This window comes from Dama dama, chromosome 9 (genome assembly GCF_033118175.1).
Source record: "Dama dama isolate Ldn47 chromosome 9, ASM3311817v1, whole genome shotgun sequence".
NCBI lineage: Eukaryota > Metazoa > Chordata > Mammalia > Artiodactyla > Cervidae > Dama > Dama dama.
In genome coordinates, this window is record NC_083689.1 from 12336719 (window position 1) to 12360026 (window position 23308).

At 50.7% G+C, this 23308-nt stretch overlaps 1 protein-coding gene across 2 annotated transcripts in view; it reads left to right on the forward strand.

Annotated features, from left to right (window-relative positions):
- Positions 1–23308, forward strand: part of BRD4 (bromodomain containing 4) — an 86035-nt gene that overhangs the window by 41828 nt on the left and 20899 nt on the right. For both annotated transcript variants that reach the window (XM_061150014.1, XM_061150015.1), the window contains exons 2-7: positions 10904–11222; positions 14686–14823; positions 16150–16285; positions 17762–18051; positions 18715–19077; positions 20072–20200. In XM_061150014.1, coding sequence (XP_061005997.1) covers positions 10938–11222; positions 14686–14823; positions 16150–16285; positions 17762–18051; positions 18715–19077; positions 20072–20200 — 1341 coding nt within the window. In that variant the 5' untranslated portion in view covers positions 10904–10937. The remainder of the gene's footprint in view (positions 1–10903; positions 11223–14685; positions 14824–16149; positions 16286–17761; positions 18052–18714; positions 19078–20071; positions 20201–23308) is intronic.

Below are 23308 nucleotides of genomic sequence, written 5' to 3' on the forward strand. Positions count from 1 at the left end.
ACAGCAACAGCGGAATGAAGTGTTACAAAGACTGTTTATCCTGCATAGCTGACTGTATTTACTCTCTGGGAAAAATTAGCCTCCCCCTACCGATGTATGTTTTAGTAGTTTTAGTCTTGTCCACATCAAAGTTTTGTTTTCTTTTTAACTTCATGTCCATCTCAGGAACACTTTTAAATTCACAAATCATCTGTCCAGATTTAACCATCAACCCCATGATGTAAGCCGTATGTAACAATGGAACCTTTTATTTTACCTCCAGCTGCTGGCAGCTTTCATAGGGAAAAGATGGTACACATTTTTCACTGCCCCTAATGTAATGTGCCTGCTGATTGGTTTCTAAAGCAGAGCGAGTGGATTTCTGATTGCCGGGGTTGTGGCCTGCCCAGCCTTCTGGGTCCTGGTCTTCCGGCTGCAGGGTCCTCATGGGCCTGGTTCCCTCCACTGGGGGACAGAGAGCGTGAGTGTGTCTGTGCACGCTTAGCAGCAAGGCTGACTCATTTCCACCTGGAGCTGCCTGGCTCAAGGCAGCCGCCAGCTTGATTCTGAGGTGATGGGGCCCTGCTTGGCAAGTCAGGGTGTCGGGGCATGTACAAGCTGCAAGGAGGAGGATTAAGGCTTCTGAGAGCTTCCTCAGTGCACAGCCATTGGCCAGCCTCCAGACACCTCAGTCTGGCTGATGACATGATTGCTGTTCTCACCAGCCGTCTGAGCTGGTCAGATGGAAAAGTAATCCTGTTTGTGCTCCCCCACCAACACAGATCGCACAGTGAAACAGGGGCCTTCACTGTGAACGGGAAGGAGCTTCTCCTCGGGAACCAGAAGGAACATGCTTTCTGATATTAGTGTTCCATCATCATTGTAACTAACATTTCCACAAAGATGCTCCTAGGACAGGATACGATTTGCTGCACATTAATTAGTAATGAGACATTGCCGAGTTTTTTTTTTTTCCTTCCAGAATCAAGGACCCCTATCACCGTCTGTGTCTCCTCCTTTTTATAGGAGAGCCTCGTAGTAGTGAGGAGGCATCTCCTTTGTCTGAAGGGTGAATGCTACCTTCAAGTTATACTTTCAAGACACACTGGGGTCATCTGGCATTGGCCAGCTTTTTTCTTGGCATGAAACCAGTTAAAGCCACAGCCCCTCAGGCCCTTTACTGCCTGGGAAGCATAAATAATTTGGTCTCCGCTCCCCTTGACCCCACTCCCCATGGCATCAGCAGGGGACTGTGCTGCTGATTTCACCTATGATGTTGGCCAAGTCACAGATGGCCAGGTGCTGTGAAAGTTATCTTGACTTTGTTTGCAGGGGTGAAATTCTTTGGAAGCTAACCTCATTTACTTGGGGGTCATGTGACATTCAGCTTCTGCAGAGAGGGCAAGTCTGTTGATTAAAATACATGCCAAGGGTGTCCCTGGTGTCTCAGTGCTAAAGAATTCACCTTCCAGTGCAAGAGACACAGGTTCAATGGCTGATCTGGGAAGATGCCGCATGCTGCAGAGCAGCTAAGCCTGGGAGCTGCAGCGAGCAGCCGCTGCGGTGAGACGCCCGCACAGTACAGCCAGAGAGCCCCTGCTTGCCTCAGCTAGAGAAAACCCATCAGCAACGAAGGGCCAGCACAGCTCAAATACATTTTTTAAGAAATAGATGCCAGGACATGGAAGTGGGGTGCCCTCAGCCAAAGTACACTCTTTGGGCCCAGCAGTCGACTGGGCCTTTGCCCCTGGGCTTCGTGAACAGAAGCAGCTATGAAACATAGCACGCAAGAGACACACAGCCCTGGGTGACCTCCTGCTGACCAGACCGCCACCCATTATGCTGCTTTGTTGCCAGGATGATGAAGGTGGTAATGCCACCACCTCCCTTGTATGTTTGCCTTGAGGATTAAGTAAGTGTTCAGTATAGGGCATCAGCCCAGGAAGCAGCAGTTATCTACTGACAAGCTTTTCTAGGTCCTAGCACAGATGTTGAGTATCATCACTGTATCTCACGGGAGAGTTTGTGAGGCTTCCCAATTAACCTGCACTGCTTCTGTCTTCTCTTGCATCTTACTGCCTATGTGCTGTGTCACTTTAGTTCAGAGGCGAGTGAATGGACGGGAAGCAGTCAAGGTGGGGTCACTGGGCTTGTGGGCCGTCTGGGAGGCCAGGAGTTAAGGTGGAACTGCAAGTACAAAGTGTAACTGTCAGCCTGTCTCCAGAGGCAGAGCTGGGACTGAATCTCCAGGAATCACGTCTTTCTCTTGTTCTCTCTTGCTTACTTTCAGAAGCCTAAACCCAGGCCTCTCCCATGTCTGTCTCGCCTCCTAATCTCCAGGACAGAAAATATTTCTGTTGAAATTGGAAAAACATTTCAGTTGTGTTGTCTGCTAAACACTGTCCTTAGATGAATTGGAATGATAGCAAGCAATATCCTTCACAGCAGGAGTGATTAATCAGGGGACTATAAACATAGGAAAATAATTGGCATTTTGGACTTCTCTGGTGGTTTACTGGTTAAGAATACAGCTGCCAATGTGTAGGGGACAAGGGTTCAGTCACTGGTCCAGGAAGACTCCACGTGCTGCCGGGCAGCTGAGCCTGTGTGCCCTCGAGCCTGTGCTCCACGCCGAGAGTAGCCACTGCGGTGCAGAGCCTGCACACCAGAACTGGAGAGCAGCCCCCTCTCGCCACGAGAGAGAGCCTGCGAGCGGCAGTGGAGACCCAGCGCAGACAGAGATAAACGGAGTTGGCATTTTAACTTTAGTAGTCAACCCAGAGATTCCCAGACTTTAGTTCACAGCAGTAGTAGCATATCAGTTTTTTTATCATGATATTAGGCCACAGGGAATACCTAACAAGTTTGTTTCTTGGATAGTTAGGTACAAACAACAAAGTAAGTACTAACATCCCAAAAACAGTTTACAACTGTTTGAAGAAAACACATGAATTGAAAGGAAAAAATATATTCTTGCATTACTACAGCCAGTTGCTTATGGAATATGTGTGCCTCTTGGCTACAGCACAACTCCTTAAACCTTAGAACTGGAACCTTAAGACATCTGTCACCCACATTTTCTATCCCATGTTGAGTTTTACATGGTACAGTCATCCCTTGGTATCTGTTGAGGATTCTGTTTTAGGACACATGAACACACAAACACACCCACTGCCAGGCGCCCAAATCCAGAGGTGCTCGAGTCTCTTATATTGCAGCAACATGGATAGACCTAGAGATTATCATGCTGAGTGAAGTAAGTCAGAAAAAAAACAAATATCACATGATCATTGCACATATCATTTCAGTTGTATGTACAATCTGAAAAAATTGATACAAGTGAATTTAGTTATAAAACAGAAATAGAATCATAGTTGTAGAAAACACATTTAAGGTTACCAGTGGGGGGAGGGGGGGGACCCATGGGAAGATTGGGAGTGACACACACTGTCTGTATCAGATAGAGAACTTTTAAGGACCCACCGTGTAACACACAGAGCTCTGCTCTACGCTAATGACCTTCACCGGAGACGAGCCTAAAGACGAGTCAGGGACTTCCCTGGCGGGCCAGCAGCTTGGGCTCTGCACTGCCGTTGCAGGGAGCTCAGGTTTGTTCCCTAATCAGGGGACTGGATCCCACATGCCTCAGCTGGGAGTTTGCATGTTGCAGCTAAAGATCCCACATGCTTCAGTGAAGATCGAAGATCTGTGTTCTGCAACTAAGACCCATCACAGCCAATAAATCAGTATTCAGAAAGAGTTGGTATATGTATAAATGGAACTGATTCACTTTGTTGTACAACAGAAATTAACATTGTAAATCAGCTAGCCTCCAATAAAGAAATTTTGATGGCATAGTGTTTTCATATAACCAACTGTGTGTCCTCTGTCCTCTCCTATACTTTAAATCACCTCTAGGTTATTTATAGCTAATGCAATGTAAACATTATGAAAATAATTTTAGTGTAAATTCTGTGTTGCCAGTACATAGCAATTCAAATTTTGCTTTTTAGAACTTTCTAGAATATCCCCTCCCCACATATTGTTGATCTGCTGTTGGTGGAATCTGCAGATAAGAAGGACCAGCTGCATTGCTTTTTATGACAATAACTGCTGAATGCAGGCTTTGGAAGATGGGACGTTGTTGGATATAGTAGGGTATAACATCAATTACCTTGCACTGATAGTTCCCACTGTGACCTTCTGTGGTGCCTCAACAGTCAGTCTTTGAACCAGGATACTGACCATCCAAGTTTTCTTCACCTTTTTCTTATTCCTCTAAACTGGGAACATGCTATAAGATGCCTGTTGGGAGTAGGTCCAGAATTGGACACCCAGTGGGGTCTTTCAGCCTTTTTTGGGTTGAAAACAATAGGTGAAATCCTTTTCCTGTCCCTTGACCTTCCCCTGTCTCAGCCCTGTACCCAGCGGCTCCTGCATCTCAGCCACAGGTCAGTGTGAAAACGGGGAACTGCATTTTTGAATCTTTCAGATGTAAAACTTCGGTTGAATTAAGTTGAAGACGATTTATACTTTGTCATGTGAATTTAATTAATAAATTCCTCCATATCTGCAGATTTATAAGTGACTTTTCAGCCTCCTCTCTCTAAAGAGCTCTGGTGCTGAGAGCTGTTCATTTCCTGCAGGACTCAAGAGCAGACAGAGAGCCACCCTGTGTTCACACAGGGTTTTACCCTGTCCCCGCGCATCCCATCTTCTGCATCTGTAAACAGCATGCTGCTGTGTGCAGGTGTAGTTGAGGATGCAACTGTATTCCAGGCAGGAATGAGATTCTTTATAGTTTTTGCCTCCTGGTGTCCCTAGAATCAGACCTCAGTGCCTCTTCCGCCCCCCACCCCCCGCCCTGTGCTCCTTACACTGTCTTCCCTGCCCCACAGTCAGGGACTCACGGAGGACACGAGGCCAGCGGGGTCACATGCTCCTGTCTGTCCTCTCAGCTCGGCACGTGCACTGGTGTCTCTCCTGCCTCCAGGCCTGTGTCCGTGTTACTGCATCAGTGGTACCTTCCCCTGTCCACCGCAAGCCTTGTCTCTCTCCACCGTACCCACCATAGGAGTGCCCATCCCCTCTGTCAGCGGTCACAGCAACCCTGCCATTCTTTTTCACGGCACTCGCCCAAGTGTTGCTTAATCACTCAGAGGACATCATGTGGACTACAGAGTCCCCAAGCATGGCTTGTAGCTCAGATGGGATGCATTGGCTGAGCAAGTGAGACTATAGGAGTCACGTTTTTCATGTGAGAATGCAAGCTGATTTCCTTTTCCAGAGTTGTGAAATTGAGCTAGAAGCCCCAGAGTGACTGTTGTGTGTGGTCAGTGTAGGGTGACTTCAGTACTTGAGTCATTGAGTAACCACCTGCTGTGTGCTAGGAGGACAAGAGTGAAGTCAAGATGGCCTTCGGGCTCCCAGCTGTGTATGTGGGGGAGGCGACCATCAAAACCACGAGACACGTCAGGGAAGCACCAGATACAGCAAATGAAAGGCGTGAAGGTGACAAGAGAAGGGGCCCATCGTGGCCCCCATGTTGTTTGGCGTGTTGATTCTAGGCGCTGGGACAGTGCAGGCTAGGGGCAACTGCCGTGGGGCCCATTTACTTGAGGTGGCAACCCAATTGGATCTGTACCTTAAAAAAGGCATCCTGGCTCTCACACAGCGCTGCTCACCAGTGCCTCTCTTGGCCCATAACAGATTAGAGGTCCTTGTTGGTTTCTCTGGTGGTCTTGCCGCAGTATGAATCAATGGCTTCTGAAAGTTTCTTAAGGAGTTTACTTGCCCTGTTCTTAAAGGCTCGAAAGGATGTTTTAGCTTCTGTCACAGACATACTGGTTTAAAGTAGAGATGAAGCAAAGTTAAGGGTCAGATTTTCTGTAGAAAAAGTATTCATTCTTTGAGCAGAAAATTTAACTTCCTTGGCTCAAGGGCCCATGTGGGCCTGGCTTGAAGGTGAAGGAAAATGGTTCTGTCCAGAGCCCACCATCCTTTGGCTTTGCTGACAGTGCACTTGAAAGAGAGAAGGCACAGCCCAGCCCTGAAGCTTTAGAAGTCGTTTACTTTGACTCCTCCTCGCCTTGGGGACACTGCTTGAAGATTCCCAGAATGTCATCACCTAATGGGAACTATGGGGTTGTCTCCTCCAGCTGGGATGTGGTTGGCTCCACCCCCTGGCGGCCTGCGTTCTTGTAGCTGATAGAGTGCCACTGCCCTAGAGCCCCGGCTGTCTCCTTCGGGGTGGGGTGGCTCCTGTCCCTTGCCTGCCGGAACTCACCTGGCACAGGCTTGGCTGTGCCATTTACGAGCTTCTTTCTGGGAGAGAGCTAAGAGGAGAAACCAGACTGCACGTCAGTCTTTATCCTCACTTAATTCCCCCCTTCATGATGAGGCCACAGTTAACATTCATCCCCTGTGCTCCTCTGGACATGTTGGTCCTGCTGCGTAGAAACCGTCCCCCAGCCAACTCCATGTGTTCTTTTTTTTTTTTTTTTTTATTCGCCAGGTGTTCTTAAACCCCTCTGACATATTTCCATCTCTTTGTGCTGCCCCTCTGTCCGTGCTTGTGTCCCACACTTAGCATATCTTGTGTCTCTCTGTACCTTGCTTGTGGCCACCAGACGAAAGGCTCCTGGCCAGCTGGTGTGTTGCCTGTGTCATTTGTCCTTCTGTCTTCCCTGTATTGGCCCAAAACTCCAGTTTCTATTTCTGCCCAATAAATGATTACTTCCATTCACTTACTTGTGAAAGGCTTCGAGGGATCACTGCATAGTCTCCGCCGTCTTGGGGATGCCTCTCCATCCTCACTCCCTCTTCCAGCAGTTTCCTGCAAATTCTCCTAGCCTACTGGCTTCCCTGGGCTTCCCTAGTAGCTCAGCTGGTAAAGAATCCACCTGCAATGCAGGAGACCCTCAGTTCAGTTCCTGGGTCGGGAAGATCCGCTGGAGAAGGGAGAGGCTCCCCACTCCATTGCTCTTGGGGCTTCCCTGGGGGCTCAGCTGGTAGAGAACCCACCTGCAATGCCAGAGACCTGAGTCTGATCCCTGGGTTGGGAAGAGCCCCTGGAGAAGGGAACATCTCCCCACTCCAGTATTCTGGCCTGGAGAACTCCATGGACTGTATAGTCCATGGGGTCGCAAAGAGTCGGACACTGGGCGGCTTTGACCTTCACTGGCTTCCCCACCTGGAACCTGGAGCAGGTCTCGCCTGGCTCCCTCTGAATGGGACCATAGGGCAAGGCCAGGTTGCTCTCACAACTCCCACTTTATTTTCCTATCTTGATACTTGGATCCTTTACTATGTTGTTGTTTTCTAATTAGTTTACTGTTTTGTTTCTAGTACCTTTATTTTGAAAGAAAACTAAATCAGAAGTCACATATGGATAATCAGTAACATTAGAAACAATGAGAACAAAACAGTGTTGTTAAATTTCATCCAGAAAATAGTATTATTGTCTGCTGACACCTCTAAGTACAACCTTTAACACTGGTACAAACAGGAGCTTTCCTTAGCAATGCTGGGGTGAGAATAAAAAGAAATGAAGAGGGGAATAAGGAATTAAATGGCAGCTGCGTAAAGGCAGTCTGCACTCCCCTGCTGCCTTCAGGGACACAGTTCTATGAACTCCTGGCTGAACTTTGCCATGTCATATTACTTTGCGGGTGGCTTGTAAGACCCAGCTTCTGTGGGATTGAAGTGTCCCACTCTTTTATCAACTAAACCTCAGAACTAGAGAAATGTCTTCTCTCGTCCTTGTCACTCACTTCAGGAGTGAAGGCATGCATTTTGTGTGCGAGGTTCCACACGCGGCCAAATGCAGCTTCCAGGGTGCCGCCTCCCTCTCTCACACCCTTCCGCTGCCCTCCACACGGCTTCACCTGAGGTCAGCAGTGACGTGCTCTCGGCCAGATTCCTCCCTTCCTCCCGCAAAACACCCAGTGTTGAGTGATTCAGCCTAACCCCTTGTCCTCTCTTCCCCTCTGTTCTCTGAGCACTCTTTCTGAAGAGTACACACCTCATCCCACCCAGCTTTTGGATGCTTCCCCTCCCTGAATCAGTCTGTGGCCTCCTTCTTCCTTTCACTGGGGTGTGTTTACTCAACTCAGGGCTCCAGGGTCCACCCCCTCCTCTCCAGGCTCCCAGCCTGCTACCCCGCTCCCATTAGGAGCACCTCAATCCCCACTGTCCCACCACAGCTCACTGCATGACGCATTTTCAGGACCACATGGCCCTTAGTTCTGGCCATACTTGTACCAGAAGTACCCTTGGTGGAGAAAGGAAAGTGCCTTGTACCCTCAGAGCCTGAAGCAGACCTGTCCTGTCCCGTAGTTGTGCTCCTGAGAGCTTGTGCTATTGCACTGTTCACTGGCCTGCCATCAGATTGAGTTCCTTCGGGAAGTGCCGCTTCATGGCCCAGCTCCTAGCACATGGCTCTCACGGCTTGGAGGGTGCTTCCCACAGGCTGCTGGCCCATCAGTCTCCCTCACACTTTTATGCCGGACACCTCTCTGGTTTTAACTCTGGGTGTCCCTTCACCATCTCCAGCACTGTGTGCAGGAGAGGTACCAGGAATCAGTTTTGCACCTGCAAAACCCCTTTTCCTGTTAGCGTTGTTAGAACTGGGTTGGTATTCTCCTTGTATAAAACTTAGAGGTTGCCATAGGAGCTGTCCTTTCCCTCTTGGGTCTTGGGAGTTACCTGGAGGGCATAAACCTTAAAGTCTTACTAGCCTATTGGAAGCAGTTGGACATTATTGAATAGTTGGATGACCACCTCTGGACACCTGACTGGCACTGCTGTAACACAGCCTTCCTCTAGCATTGACAGTACTGACCTTTCTTGTGAGCTAAATGATTAATGACTTATTCAGGGTGATGGATTTTTTTGTTTGTTTGTTTTGAGTGATTGGTATTCCATCTCAGAACAGGCAAATGGTGCTCTTAAGTTTTATATCTATATGGTGAAAGGGGATAGAGAACAAACAAGGATTCAGATCGCTAGGATCCACCGTCTGCCATGGGATGGCCATGGGCTCCCCACGTGGGTTCCTGCCCCCACATCAGCCTTTTCTTTGGAGCAGCGCACTCTCCTTGGGTTCTCTAGCCACTTGATAGCTAGGTCTGTAGTCAGCCAGAGCACCCTGGAAGGAAAGCGGTCTCCCTGTCGGCTTTGTCAGGCCTCAGACCAAGAGGTTCAGCTCTCCACCACCCCCCATGACGGACTTCACTACTGAGTTGCTTTTATGTAGCAAGTTCTTACCTTGTGCATTTAAAATTCAGTAATTTGCCAGTCCTTCCTTGGAAGGACTGATGCTGAAGCTAAAGCTGCAATACTTTGGCCACCTGATGTGAAAAGCTGACTCATTGGAAAATACCTTCATGCTGGGAAAGATTGAAGGCAAAATGAGAAGGGGGCAGCAGAGGATGAGATGGTTAGGTAGCATCACCGACTTGGTGAACTTGAATTTGAGCAACTTCTGGGAGATAGTGAAGGACAGAGGAGCCTGGTTTGCTGTAGTCTGTGGGGTCACAAAGAGTCAGACATGACTTAGCGACAGAACAACAACAGTAACGTTTTGCCAGAACTGCATTTGTGGAAAGCATTGTGAAAGCCTTGTTTTAAATTACACTTGGACTGAACCAGAATGCCTAGTATGTGCTGAATGTCTTCCAGAAAGAAAGCTGGGACAGAGCCAGCCAGCTTGCCCCATTTTTTCTTGTCCCCTCTGCCTACCAGAGTCCTATAGTTCCTCTTTCCTTAAGCCTTTGCCCGAGTTCCTCAGCTATGGAGGTTTTCTTACCCTCACCGAACTCCTGGGTTTATTACTGGAATTTCTCATTACATGCAAGCAGCTCCTGTCTCACTTTCTGATTGTTCCTTCTTGCCAGTGGTAAAGTGTCAGAAAGGTAGTGCACAAAGAATGCAAATGATCAGTACACTTTTAAACAGATGTTTCTTCTCATTAAAAGGGTGAAGAGTAAGGGATGGGTTAGAGTGTTTTCCGAGGGGCAGTTTGGCATTAGGAACATGAACCCGCTGCCCTGTGGTTGTCCTGTTACTATAACTGGACAGGTGCACAGTCACCATTGCAGGGATGCCCATAGTACGGCTTGAAGCAGGGGTTGTTGAGGGCAGTGCATGGACACAGTGCTAATAAGGCACTGATGGGGGAGGGGGAGGTCACATGTGCTGTCCCCCACCCCGAGCCCCCAAAGAATCACAGGAAGTGCCCCTCTATCCCTTTATAAACAAACTTTGAAAAGCTGGTTAATGAAACAGTAGGTCAAGTATGGATTCATTTTTATGTTATCAGCAGTTACCGTGTGGTATTTCTTTAATCTGCAAGCGTACATTATTTAAGTTACCAAGAAAATATTTTTCATAAGTGTGAGCACTCAGCAGTGGATTGCATGGGCTAAAAAGGAACAGGCAGTCTGGCCTTCCTGCTTGGCCCCCACTCACCAAGTGGAATTACTGATGTGGCTAGATGTTTCATGAGCCGCAAATACAAACAAGAATTTTAATGAAGAGATAATTTGAAGCTTGAAATCATTCTCTCTCACACACAGTGTCCATTAAAAACTCAAGAGGTGAAAACTTGGTTTGTTGTTTATTGTATCTACCCTCCCGTGAACTCCGTAGCTCCCACAGCCCCTTTCAGCACCTGGCCGACTCTAGACTCCATGGCCTGGCCCGCACAGTTGGTTCCTGGTCTCTCTTCCCTACTGGATGATGAATCTTTGAGGGGAGCAGACAGAGGGGCCTTTTCAGTCAGTGCCTGGAGTGTCTCTCCAGCCGACCCAGTCGGTCTTCATCAGAGGGGCTCCACCTTTGGAGGCCAGAGCCCAGGGGGCTGTGTCACTGTGAGTGGCTCCCCTATGCTGCCTCGTCTCTGACAGTGGCTTTTGCTTTGTAGATTGCCCGGTGAAGAATGTGATGGGATCAGTAGCATGTCTGCGGAGAGCGGCCCTGGGACGAGATTGAGAAATCTGCCAGTAATGGGGGATGGACTAGAAACTACCCAGATGTCTACAACGCAGGCCCAGGCCCAACCCCAGCAAGCCAACACAGCCAGCACCAACCCCCCTCCCCCGGAGACTTCCAACCCCAACAAGCCCAAGAGGCAGACCAACCAACTGCAATATCTGCTCAAAGTGGTGCTCAAGACACTATGGAAACACCAGTTTGCGTGGCCTTTCCAGCAGCCTGTGGATGCCGTCAAGCTAAACCTCCCTGTGAGTAACCTGGGCAGGGTCCAGGGTTGCCGTCCTCCAGGTCTCCTCCCATGTTGCTCCTGTGAGGGTGGATTGATGGGAGGGGGGAGTCAATCTCCAGTATGCTTGAGTGAGTGGTTTTAGCAGTCCTGATGAATGGAAGTGGGGAAAGAGGAGAGGTGCTGACTGGATTAAATAGTAACTGGTTTCTTTGATGTTAACGATTCTGGGACATATTGTGTGATGAGGTAGGAATAGAAGTGGAGGGGTGCTTGCAGCTTGCCCTTGGTTCAGGGGAGCTAAAGTGGGGTCACTTGGGGGTCCAGGCCCTCACTCCTCAGACTTGGTTGGCCAGACTGACCCAGTAGGTTCAGCAGACATGGTTGGTCAAATTCTGAGAATTGGCTGGCTGCAGTACCTGTTCTGCTGTTGGCATCCTCGTTGTCACTCGGAGCATGGGGTGGGGAAAGGTAGCAGAATGGAGCCAGGTAACGGAGGTGGCCTGGATTGGAGGGGGGGTTGTGTTGTGGCCATGCTACACTTGCTGCTGTTCTTTTAAAAGTGCGCCTATTCTTCTCCTTTCTCCTTTGTGAGCTTTCTCTTTGCCCACATTCCTAGCAAATATCTCTGGAAACTCAACTTCTGCCTTTAACTGAACCTTGGGGAGGAAACAGGATAAAAGTGTTAATTTTTTCTGTCTTCAAAGCATCAAGGACTAATTGTCTTTAAATTGTCTTCTGCTGTTTGCCAAATCCCACACACACCTGGGCAAGGGAGTTGCAATTAGATGATTGTTGCAGCTGACCCAGATGTGAGTCTGCGAGTCAGAGCTGCACTACTGTGGACCCCAGCCTCTGCCCAGCACCTGGTTTCAAGGAAGAGGGACCCATCAGTGCCACCTTCCTTGCTTGACCGTCACTGTGTCTCTGACAGCTGTCAGTACTGTCTGTCCATTGAACACCCATCATATGCACTCAGGAGGAGAGTCAGGTGGGGCGCTGCAGGCCTGGGTCATGAACTGGCGGAGCAGAGTGAGTGGGAACAAAAGAAGGGTCCTCATGGAATATGAGCTCCAAAGGTCACTCTCCTCATTGAGCACAACCAGCAGTAGAGGCCGTGAGCCCCGTCACTGGAAGGAGGCTCTTGGGAGAGCTTGCGGTACTAGCTTCTAGCTAGACTGAGGGCTGGGCTGTGCGGGATCCACAGGTGAGGTGACCTTCCTAGAGCACATGCAAAGAGTGGGGAGAGAAGGCGCTGCGATTGGAATCCAAGGGGGCCGACGGCTTTTATAGCACTGGAGGGAGCAGGAGGCTAGGAGGATCACCAACAGAGAGCAGCCCCCCAGGTATCCACATCAGAGACTACAGGAAGGTCAGAGAGCTGAGGATTCCACGCTGACCCTCCGTTGGCCTTTAGGAGGGCATTGGTGACCTTAGGAAGATGTGGCGCAGAAGTAGAAACCAGATTCACACTGGTGTGAATAGGAAGGTGAGGATGTGAAGCCTCCGTTTCAAGAAATTTGACTTTGAAGGGAAAGCGTGGCAGGGCCAGGTGGAGGAGGGAGGGTTTGGTTTGTTCAGGTAAATGCAGAGGGAGCAGAGGCACGGAGAGCTAAGAGGGTGAAGACTGAGGAGAAAGGGCGTCAGTGGACCAGAGATGCGGAGAAGGCAGCGTGCCGGCCAGTGGGACAGACAAGGGTGTGTGTGGCTCTCAGGCTGAGGGGTTGGAGTTTGAGGCCATTCTCTGAAGTGGAGGCCAGGCGCCCCGGGGTCCCAGTGTGACTTGGTGTCACCCTCAGCAGCTCCAGTGGAGGAAGAGGAGGCTGGGGGGTGGTGGCACTGATCCGGTGTCTTCACAGAGGTGGCTGAGCTAGGGGCTAACCCAGAGGGCCGGGGCAGGGCTCTTCGGCTGGGGACAGTGTCATACTGAAGCCCCGTTTTCCAGGGACAGCCCCCTCCCCAAGAAATGGGAATAGGGCCATCCCAGACAAGAGTTTGTTCTTTTTCTGTTTTCTGATCCCTTCCAGATCTTCCCAAGTCTCGGCCTCTGGTCCCCGCAGGACTTAGCAGAATGTCTGCTTCTGTCCCTGGGCACACACGTGCAGATGGTCGTCTTGCCCCTTATGCCCCTGCCTCCCTTTCAGCGCCCCCGCACTCACCCTCGCCTGTTGGCAGCTCGCCTCCTCCTCCCTCTCTGTCCTCAGCTTCTGTGCTGTTGGGCCTCACACTGCCTTCCACACGCCAGGGCCACTTCAAGCACCTGGCACCAGTCTCAGGTGGTGACACCGCGGTCCTTGGCCATGGAATAGATTCTGAATTTCCCCCAGGGCATTTATATTTGGACTTGGTTCTCTCGGGAAAGGTGGTCAGAGCAAATACAGTGTAGAAAATTTCTTTCAGTCCCCTCTTGAGGCTTGCTTGCCAGGGTACCTAGGCCTGTGCCTGCAGCCCCGTTTGGGGCAGGGGTGTGAGCTGTGTCAGCTCTCAGGTGTATGCCAGCGACTTCTGTTCCTGGGCAGGACCTCGGTGCTTGCCTAAGCACGGACTTGCCCCGCTGCCATCAGGCTGCCCTGGGACGTGACACGGTTCTGACACTTCACCTGGGCCTGATTGTGGGGGCCTCAGAGAGAGTGGCCCTCGGTGGGGCTGGCTGGCTGTGTGCAGCTGCGCCTTCTCGCCTGCCCCTCTGTGGCCCTTCCTCCTGGAACCCAGGCACTGTCTGATCTGTCCCCAGATCCTCCTGTGGTTGGTTTTTAAAATGAGCTTTTGCTTTTAAGATAGGTTTCGATTTGGGGAAAGGGATGATGGTAGAAGAGAGTTTGATTGGAAGGGCTCTCGCCACATCTCCACCTGCTGTCTGATGTCTTCTGTTCAGCACTAGTACAGTAAGATCCAGAGGTTTGAGGAGTGGGTCTGCTGGAATTTTGAGTTTTTGGGTTTTTTTTTGTTTTTTTTTTAAAGTAAGAATTGTGAGGACTCCATTTGATTCCTCATCTGGCACTTAACCTGGTTCGTTGTTGAACTGTATGTATCCCGATACTAGTGGATCCTTAGTGATAGACTGTATGTAGGTGAAAGGAATGGAAGTGAGATGAACTGAAGATAGAGGCTTTTGCTCCATGGTACTTCAGTGTGACAGGAAGCAAGGGGTCCAGTTTGTTTTGGTGGGCTGGAAAGTATTTTATGGATGTGGATAATTTCACATGGTAGGGAGAAGGTAGAAACTACCATGGGTTATTTTACGAGGTGATAACTACTTTTTTAAAGGTTGAGCAACTTTCCCTGTTACTTATTCTGAATTGCCACTCAGCTTTTCTTCTGTGAACCACTTTATCTTGGAGTCCACCCATGGGATGGCTCACTGAGGCGGTGGAAGAGCTTAGGCCTGCGTCTGTGGTGAGACGTGGGGTGAGAGCCACGCCCCACCGGTGAGTGCTGCCTGGTGGCGGAGGTGACGTTGACCTTTCGCTCTCTCTGCTCTCCAGGATTACTATAAGATCATTAAAACACCTATGGATATGGGAACAATAAAGAAGCGCTTGGAAAACAACTATTACTGGAATGCTCAGGAATGTATCCAGGACTTCAACACTATGTTTACAAATTGTTACATCTACAACAAGGTGAGATGCGGGGGCTGGGCTGGTGGAGACGCAGAAAGCAGAGGAGGTGGCGGGCGTGTCTGAACCCGTGGGCAGGGGCACTGGGTGCAGCTGGGATTGCAGTCTGAGCAGAGGAGACCACTGGTGGCAGAGGTAGATGGGACTGTTGGTTTTGTGTGTGAACTGGGCATGTGTCTTTTGAGGCCAATAACCTTTTGGTTATGTTTCCAAGCCGTCCTTGTTAGCTGGAAGCATGTGCTTCTGATGCCCTTGGGACTTTGGTTCTTGAGCATGTCTAGTAGAGAAGATGTGAAAAGGACAGTAGAGAATCACTAAAAAGTTTGTTAGGATGACTCAAATTGTCAGGAAGGAACCTCCTAAAATGTAGAGAAAAATGTAAAGAAAGTGAAAGCTGCTCAGTCGTGTCTGACTCTTTGCGACCCCATGGACTGTACAGTCCATGAAATTGTCCACACCAATATACTGGTGTGGGTAGCCGTTCAGTTCTCCAGGGGATGTTCCCAACCCAGGGATTAAACAAAACAGATCTCCCACATTGCAGGCGGATTCTTTACTAGCTGAGCCACCAGGGAAACCCAGTTGTAAAGAAAGGTGTGCTCAAACAGAAACCTAAATATGAGAGAGGGTACAGTGTGGGGCCTGCTGCATCTGCAGCTGTGGACATGACCATCAATAATAGCTTGTGGCTGTAGAATCAAGTATCCCCTTGTAGAGTCTTACATGTAGGCCTAAAGATCACGTCTTAACCCAGTAGCCAAGCCATTCATCTTGGCTATGCCATGAAGCCAGATCATTTGTTTAAAGTCTCAGCTCTCATCGCTAGGATTAAGGGAAATATGTACAGGTAGGATTCTCCATTTAGAGCTGAGTGGGTTGAGGGATGTTACAGGTGAGGTGGCAGAGTGGGACCCATAAGGCAGTGAAGAATGGGCATTTCCCCCAGCCTCAGTGAGCTGCTTTGGCAATACCCTGGGGAACGTTATTGGAGCCCTGCTCATATATCCTATGTAAGCCAAGTAATTCTGGTGAAATTGCATTGTGTGAAGGGAGGGACCCCTGTTTGTGGTTGGCAGTGCTTGACAGATACTGAAGGCATTAGGATGGTTTCTCAGGCCAGAAGTTAAAAGGCTGGAGAGGCAGACTTGCAGGCCTATGAAGCCTCCGCAGTGCCAGGTAGCATAGCTGTGTTGTGGCCCTTTGGAGTTCAGATTGGAGGACTCCAAATACGACGCTCCACACTTTGGGACCTAGGATGGGGAGCTCTTGTTCTGTCTAGAAAGGTGGGGAGGGCTTTCCAACCCTCACTGTTGTTGTCTCCTCTTTTAGCCTGGAGATGACATAGTCTTAATGGCAGAAGCTCTGGAGAAGCTTTTCTTGCAAAAAATCAACGAACTGCCCACTGAAGAAACCGAGATCGTGATAGTCCAGGCGAAAGGACGAGGACGTGGGAGGAAAGAAGCAGGTAGGGCGCCCGCAGCAGCTCCACCGTGCGGCAGCGGGAGCGGCTATGTGCCTCCCTAGTCGGCCAGCCTCCCCCAGGGCCCCTGGGGGCTAGAGTGGAGGGAAGACGGCTGTGTTACACGCCCCCTGTGTTGGTGCTGTTTGGGATACGGTGGAGCCAGCGCAGAGGGTCATACGACCCTCCAGCACAGTAGAAAACATTGGGCCTTGCCTGTCTCTATGGACTTCAGTTGAAAAGAAAGTGTGGCTTTTTTTTTTTTTTTTTTTTTTTAGTTATTTTGAAATTATTTGAGTTCTTCATCCCACCATAGAATGTCTTTTTTGTTTTGGATAAAATTAATCTGATCAGGGGTAGTCTTAGTCTTAACTAATCCTAGAGCCTTAAGGTTTGTCACTTGGGTTATCTTAATCCACTTGTGTCAGAGTCATACTTGCTAACTGGATAGTCTTCTGATGTCAAACTCTCTCTGTCTTAGCTCCCACCCCACCCCTGCCCCCCAGCCTGACACCACCATTCTGAAGGCCAGTTGGTAGGGAGTAGCCTACTCGTGAAATGTTTCTGTCCAGGAAGTTTTCACAGCTGCCTTCTGCATCTTGCCATCTGCAGCACCCAAGTTGCAGAAAGATGATGCTTGCAAGGTGGCCTGTGCTGTGAGTTGTTTGCTTCTCTAAGGTGCAAGCTTTCACCTGACTTTCTGTCTTGCGTGGAAGGGATATTTTCATGGGAGTGAAGGGGGTTGGCTATCTCCCCTGCAGTGCTGAGGGGTAGCCAAGGAGAGCTGGTCTTGAGGGTCACCCCTTAGCTGTGGAACCTGCCCATGGGTGTCCAGTATACTCAGAACCAAGGAGCCCCACCCTCCCTGCTGGGAGGGGTTTGGGCTTCACCTGGGTAGCTGTGGGGCCTTGTGTGTTTTGGCTCACCCACACTGCTGCAAGGAGGCCGTGTGAGCCAGTCCTGAAGGGCAGCAGCTGTCCAGCCTGCCCCTGTGATTCAGAGGGATGGGGGGCTGCCAGTTTCCAGAAACCTTGGCGCGGGCTGCCGATCCCGGGCTCTTGCCAGAAACGCTTACTCAGAAGGCAGCGTTTCTGGGAATGAGGACAGCTCTGCCTGTAAGTGCCAAGGAATATTTTTTTGCTATCACTCTCCTGGTGCTAAGTCTCACTGTGAGTTTCCTGTTCCTTTGGCTCAAGCCTTCATGCTCATGAAGGGGTCTTTGTGCCTGAGTGAGGACTTGGAGCCAGGACACCCCAGGAAGTGTGGAATGTGGTGTGCCGCTGCTCTTGGAGCCTCCTGGGACAGGTGGACAGATTTGTCTGAGGCCCAGGGCGTTCGGGCTGTTCCGTCTCGTAGATCCCTCTGGTGACTCCGTGTGCCATGCCTGTGGCACCGTGTGCTCACCGCGTGTGGCCGTGTCCCCACAAGGTCAGCCAGCGTGCATGCCTGGCATCTCACCCCTCTCGCTCTTATGGTTGACAGGGACAGCAAAGCCTGGCGTCTCTGCGGTACCGAACACGACGCAAGCGGCAACTCCTCCGCAGACCCAGACCCCTCAGCAGAATCCTCCACCTGTGCAGGCCACACCTCACCCCTTCCCTGCCGTCACCCCAGACCTCATCGTCCAGGCCCCTGTCATGACCGTGGTACCGGCCCAGCCGCTGCAGACGCCCCCGCCAGTGCCCCCCCAGCCACTGCCCCCCCCTGCGCCAGCCCCCCAGCCCGTGCAGAGCCACCCGCCCATCATTGCAGCCACCCCGCAGCCTGTGAAGGTGAGTGTCCTGTGTGTGTGTGGCCCAGCCTGGCCACTTTGTAGCTCCGCTACGTCAGAAGGGGGGAGAAGAACCCCCTTCCCACTCCCCCAGTTGCAGTGAGGCTTACAGGAGACAGTCACCCATCCTTGCCAATGCTTCTGGCTCCCAGGGCACTTGTGGGTATTTCGAGGGGGCATCAAGCTGTGTTTAAATCAGCATAGCCTGAAAGCTGCTGACCCAGAGATTCCGTAATTGAGTAACACCTCCCAGGTGGTTGCTGTCCCCTTCCCAGTTCTAATTTAGACTGTGTGTTTGCAGTGCCTGTCTAAATAGTCTCTGAAATGTGCCTTCTGTGGGTGGCCAGTGACAGGGGTGGGCTCGGGAGAGGTCCCTGGCCTGTAGGAAATTGCTTTCAGAAGTCTCTTTGGCCTCTGGTGAGCAGATCCCACACTCGGTTATGTGATTTCTCCTGCCACTGGCTGGGTCCTGTCCCAGCTGCAGAACAGAGTGGTGGGACAGGGCCTCCCTCTTTTCAGTCCTTCACCTGTGGGATTACCTTTGGGGTCTGTTCACTGTGAGAATTGAGACCCTAGAAAGGACTTGGCTTAAGGAGTGATCCAGAGGGCCCGCTGTGCCAGCCGCTGCCTCTGACCATGCCTGTCGCACCTGTGCTCTTGGCAGACAAAGAAGGGGGTTAAGAGGAAAGCGGATACCACCACCCCTACCACCATCGACCCCATTCATGAGCCGCCCTCACTGCCCCCGGAGCCCAAGACCGCCAAGCTGGGCCCCCGGCGGGAGAGCAGCCGGCCTGTTAAACCCCCGAAGAAGGACGTGCCTGACTCGCAGCAGCACCCGGCGCCAGATAAGAGCAGCAAGGTCTCAGAGCAGCTCAAGTGCTGTAGTGGCATTCTTAAGGAGATGTTCGCCAAGAAGCACGCGGCTTACGCCTGGCCCTTCTACAAGCCTGTGGACGTGGAGGCGCTGGGCCTGCATGACTACTGTGACATCATCAAGCACCCCATGGACATGAGCACAATCAAGGTGAGTGGATGTGTCCCTGAAGCTGGGGAAGGGACCCCTTAGAACTGGAAAGTCCAGCACCTCTGAGGCCTGTGCAGGAGGAGGACCCAGTCTCAGGACCTGTCTAGATCTCCTCACCAACCCAAAGCAGCCCAGCGCCCCCTGCTGGGCATCGTGGAGGGTGCAGCCTCTGAGATCGTGGGAGCATGTTGGTCACGGACAGCAGTGCTGCCCCTTCCCTCGTCTGAGGACTAGCCTTCTGTGGTCTTGAGGCCCAGTGCCCATAGACATCTTCACGTGGTAGGTGCTCCAGTAGGGTTTGGAGAGTGGTGACTTTGACAGGCTCTTAAGAGGTATATGAGTGCTGGCATTTTAAATACACACACACACACACACACATATTTTTTTTTTCCTTTGGCTGTGCTGGGTCTTAGTTGCAGCATGTGGAATCTTTAGTTGCAGCATGCAGGAGCTAGTTCCTTGACCAGGGGTTGAACCAGGGCTCCCTACTTTGGGAGCTCTGAATCTGAGCCACTAGACCACCAGGGAAGTCCCTAGTGCTGGCATTTTCTTGGCATTTTTGGTTTTGTTTATTTTAAGCCTTTGGCATTTTTTCCATGTGGGAGTGGAGTAAACCTGTCCAAACTTGGGCAGAGCAGAAGACATTGCTGTGTTCCTTTTGATTGGTGTCCTGTCCGACGTCAACAAAACAAGCACAGGCCAGGTCAGAACTAGGCCCAACCCTCTCTTTACAGTTGTACCTTAAGCTTTGTGTGGATCATGTGTGCTCCTGCCAGGCACAGTGGGTTAGACGTTAGCAGGGCATTTCCTGGCCTTGAGACTTGCTGTTAGAGTATCTCTGTGTCTACCTGATGCTGAGAACTGAGGTAATAACTTCTCCCCACTGAGGTCTGGGTTAAACTCCGAGCCATTGAGAAGTTGACCTGCTCCTGCAGACAGCCCTTCTTGAAGCAGGGGCAGCCATGACTAACCAGGAGCCGTCCTGTCTTTTTAGTCTAAACTGGAGGCCCGTGAGTACCGTGATGCTCAGGAGTTTGGTGCCGACGTCCGATTGATGTTCTCTAACTGCTACAAGTACAACCCTCCTGACCATGAAGTGGTGGCCATGGCCCGCAAGCTCCAGGTGAGGCTCTGGGGCAGCCCCGGGTGTGGCGTCCTGCCGCAGGGCAGGCTGGGGTCCTGGGTGGGCCAGGCCTGTATGGGCCTCAGCAGGTTTTACTTGTCTCTTGCTTTGGTATAATGCCATGTTGCTTTGGAAGAGTGGACTAAAGTCAGGATAACACATTTATTTTACATTGGGATTATTGTCTTTTGATTAAAGTAGGGTGGTTGGTTTTGGTCTTGGGCATTTTGGGTTTTGGGGTGTTCCACTGAAAGCCCCCCCAACCCCCCCCCCCCCCACCCCCTGCATTCGATTCCCCTTGGCTGGAAGAGTGTGCATCCTGTGCATGGCCCAACTCTTCTCCAAAACAGACCCGTCTCAAGTCGGCGAGGGACGCTCTTGCCAGGTAGACACTTTGTCCCAGTTGTGAGCTGAAGTAACTGCTCACTTGCGGGCATTTCTTCACTAGAGCCTTGAAAGCCATGAGGTTTGCCTTCCCGCTGCAGGGCGGCTGCTTCTAGACGTTTTGTGTGGCCGTGGAGCCCCAATGGGGTGGGATTCGTGGCCACTTCAGGTTGGTTCTGGGTGGTGTACGCTGTGGAGTGCACCCATGGGTGGGAGGGAGGGGGCAGATTACAGCATAAATGTGTGAGCTAGCTCCACTTTTCTTTCTTTCTTTTTATTTTTAAAAAGAAACAAGGAACGACATATGCCCAAATTTCACCAGAGACAGATATTTTGAGTAGAAAGATCAGGAGTTAAAAATTATGGAGAATAAAGTCAACATTTAGTACTGTTACCTGTTTTCATTATTATAATTTTTTGAAATCACATGTAATGAAAATTCCCAGCCTCTTCTCCCCAGGACCCCAGGTTGTGCTTCTGCTTTCAGGGTCAGAGCAGGCTGGACCACCCGTTGTCACACAGTCCAAGTCACACATCCTGCGGCAGGCTCTCTGCTGGGGTCTGGGTGGGGCTTCCTCACACTGGGCTTTCTCTGTCAGCTGTAGAATCCTTCCAGAAGCAAGGACTTGCACAAGACCTTTGGTGACCTTGGGTCACTGTCTATCGGAGACCACTCAGGCTCTGCTGCCCACCTGTCTCCCAGCTCTGCTAGCCTCACACATTGTCCCACACTCACCAGCATATTGTCTCCTATGTCATCGTCTTGGAGCCAAGATGTTCTTTCACTTGGGCCCGTCTGGGTCAGCCTTTGATGTCCTGAACCTCTACGTATTTAAAAAGAAAAGAAAACCTTATTAGTATGAACCTGGTTATTGTTAATTAAACATGCACTCAGACTTGAAGGTTTTTATTTCTGCTGACTGTTTATTATTTTATTTGAGGTTTTTTGTTTTTGGACGGGGCACTGTCTTCAGTTTGGTGCTGTATTGTCTGCTTTCTTCACAAAGTTGCCTTTTTTACTGTTTACTTTTGCCTTTCCAGGAGCTGCTCAGGCTTCATACCTGGGCTGCAATTCTCAGACATCGCCACCAGGTGGCAGCGGTGTCCTCAGAGACAGACACACACACACACACACACACACACACACACACACACACACACACACACACACACACACACACACACACACACACACACACACACACACACACACACGCACACACACACACACACACACACACACACACACAGCATTTTTCTTGTTCTGGGAGTGCCATGAACATGCCACACACACACACACACAGCATTTTTCTTGTTCTGGGAGTGCCATGAACATGCCCAAACATGGGGTTTACTCATAGCACGGACACCGAGGTGTTTGCCACACGGCAGCTCTTTTCTAAACATTGGTTCCAGATGCAAGGCTGGAAAGGGACAAGGTCCTTGCCCTCGAGGAGGGTCCACTTAGGTGGGGGGCAGAGGGCAGTGCCCGGCGGGGCCACTCAGCACAGGGCTGCCTCTGTCCCCGGCTTGCTTTGGCCCTCGCAAGTTGGGTCTTCATGCTACTGAAAGTAAAACGCCTGGTAGCGGGTAGGGATGTCTGCTTCAGCAGAGTCAACGTGGCAGGTCCTGTGTGGGCATCTCTGGAACACAGTTCCTGTGTTTTATAGCATTTAGAGCTTTGTTTTTCTTCTTTCTTTCAAAGTTTTCCAGGATTAGCGTGGTTTAGGTGGCTAGATTGCCTACTGGGGAGGAGGAGCAAAAAAATTCTGGCCCTTGTTTGCCTCAGAGGAATTGGGACCTGCTGTGCCCAGGGGCTGGGGTTTACCCAGAATGTTTTATGGGAAAGGATCCACTTTATATTTATCGTCCAGCCTCCAAATGCTGGATCTTTAGAAAGCCCACATCCCACCACCTGGCAGCTGTGGTCACAAAGACAGCTAGGAACCCTTGGCCTCAGGGTGTCCTTAGGAAGCTGCAGGTGACTTGAGCTGAGGGTTGCTAGCCTAGCTGCTGGGCCCAGAGCTGCTGCTGGTAATGTCCATTGCTCTCTGTTCTGCTGTGAAGAGAGGAGGGGTAATTTAGGAAGTTTTGTGCCTATGTGGATTACCAGAGTTTTATTTTGGCAGAAAGTGCAAATTCATGGTGGTACACAATTGTTTTATAGCGAGGGAAAAACATTAAACTGAGGAAGGTACATATATATGCAGGGCCCCGATGTACCTCCAGTGTATGTATGGTTGTGTGTGTTCATGTGTGTATCTGAGTGTCCACTCGTGGCTGTGTCTCCAGCACCGGGGGCCAAGTGGGCCTCCACGGCCTGAATTCTGCTTCCCACTTCCGTGCCCCCAGCCCCTGAGCCTGGTATGCCCAGGTATGGCTAAGCCCGAGAGCAGTATCCAGGTGGGGCAAAGAAGGGCTGACTGGACAGCACCTCCCCTTTGGTCTCCAACTCTGCTCAGCTGGAGGCTGGTTTGCCTGAGAGTCTTTGGACACTGCCGCCTCCTAGCACCTGAGCATCTCTGTCACTAAAGAGGGTGGGGAGCTTCCTCCATGAGTCTGATACTGCCCAGGGTAGATGGCTCTGGTCAGCACTATAGTGAGAAGAGATACTTGCTCTCTGAAACCAGTGTTCTTTCCGATGTTGAGAATTGTGATGTGGCCCAGGTTCTTGGAGTGGGGTGGAGGTCATGTCATGCTAGGCAGAGTAGATCGGTTCACCTC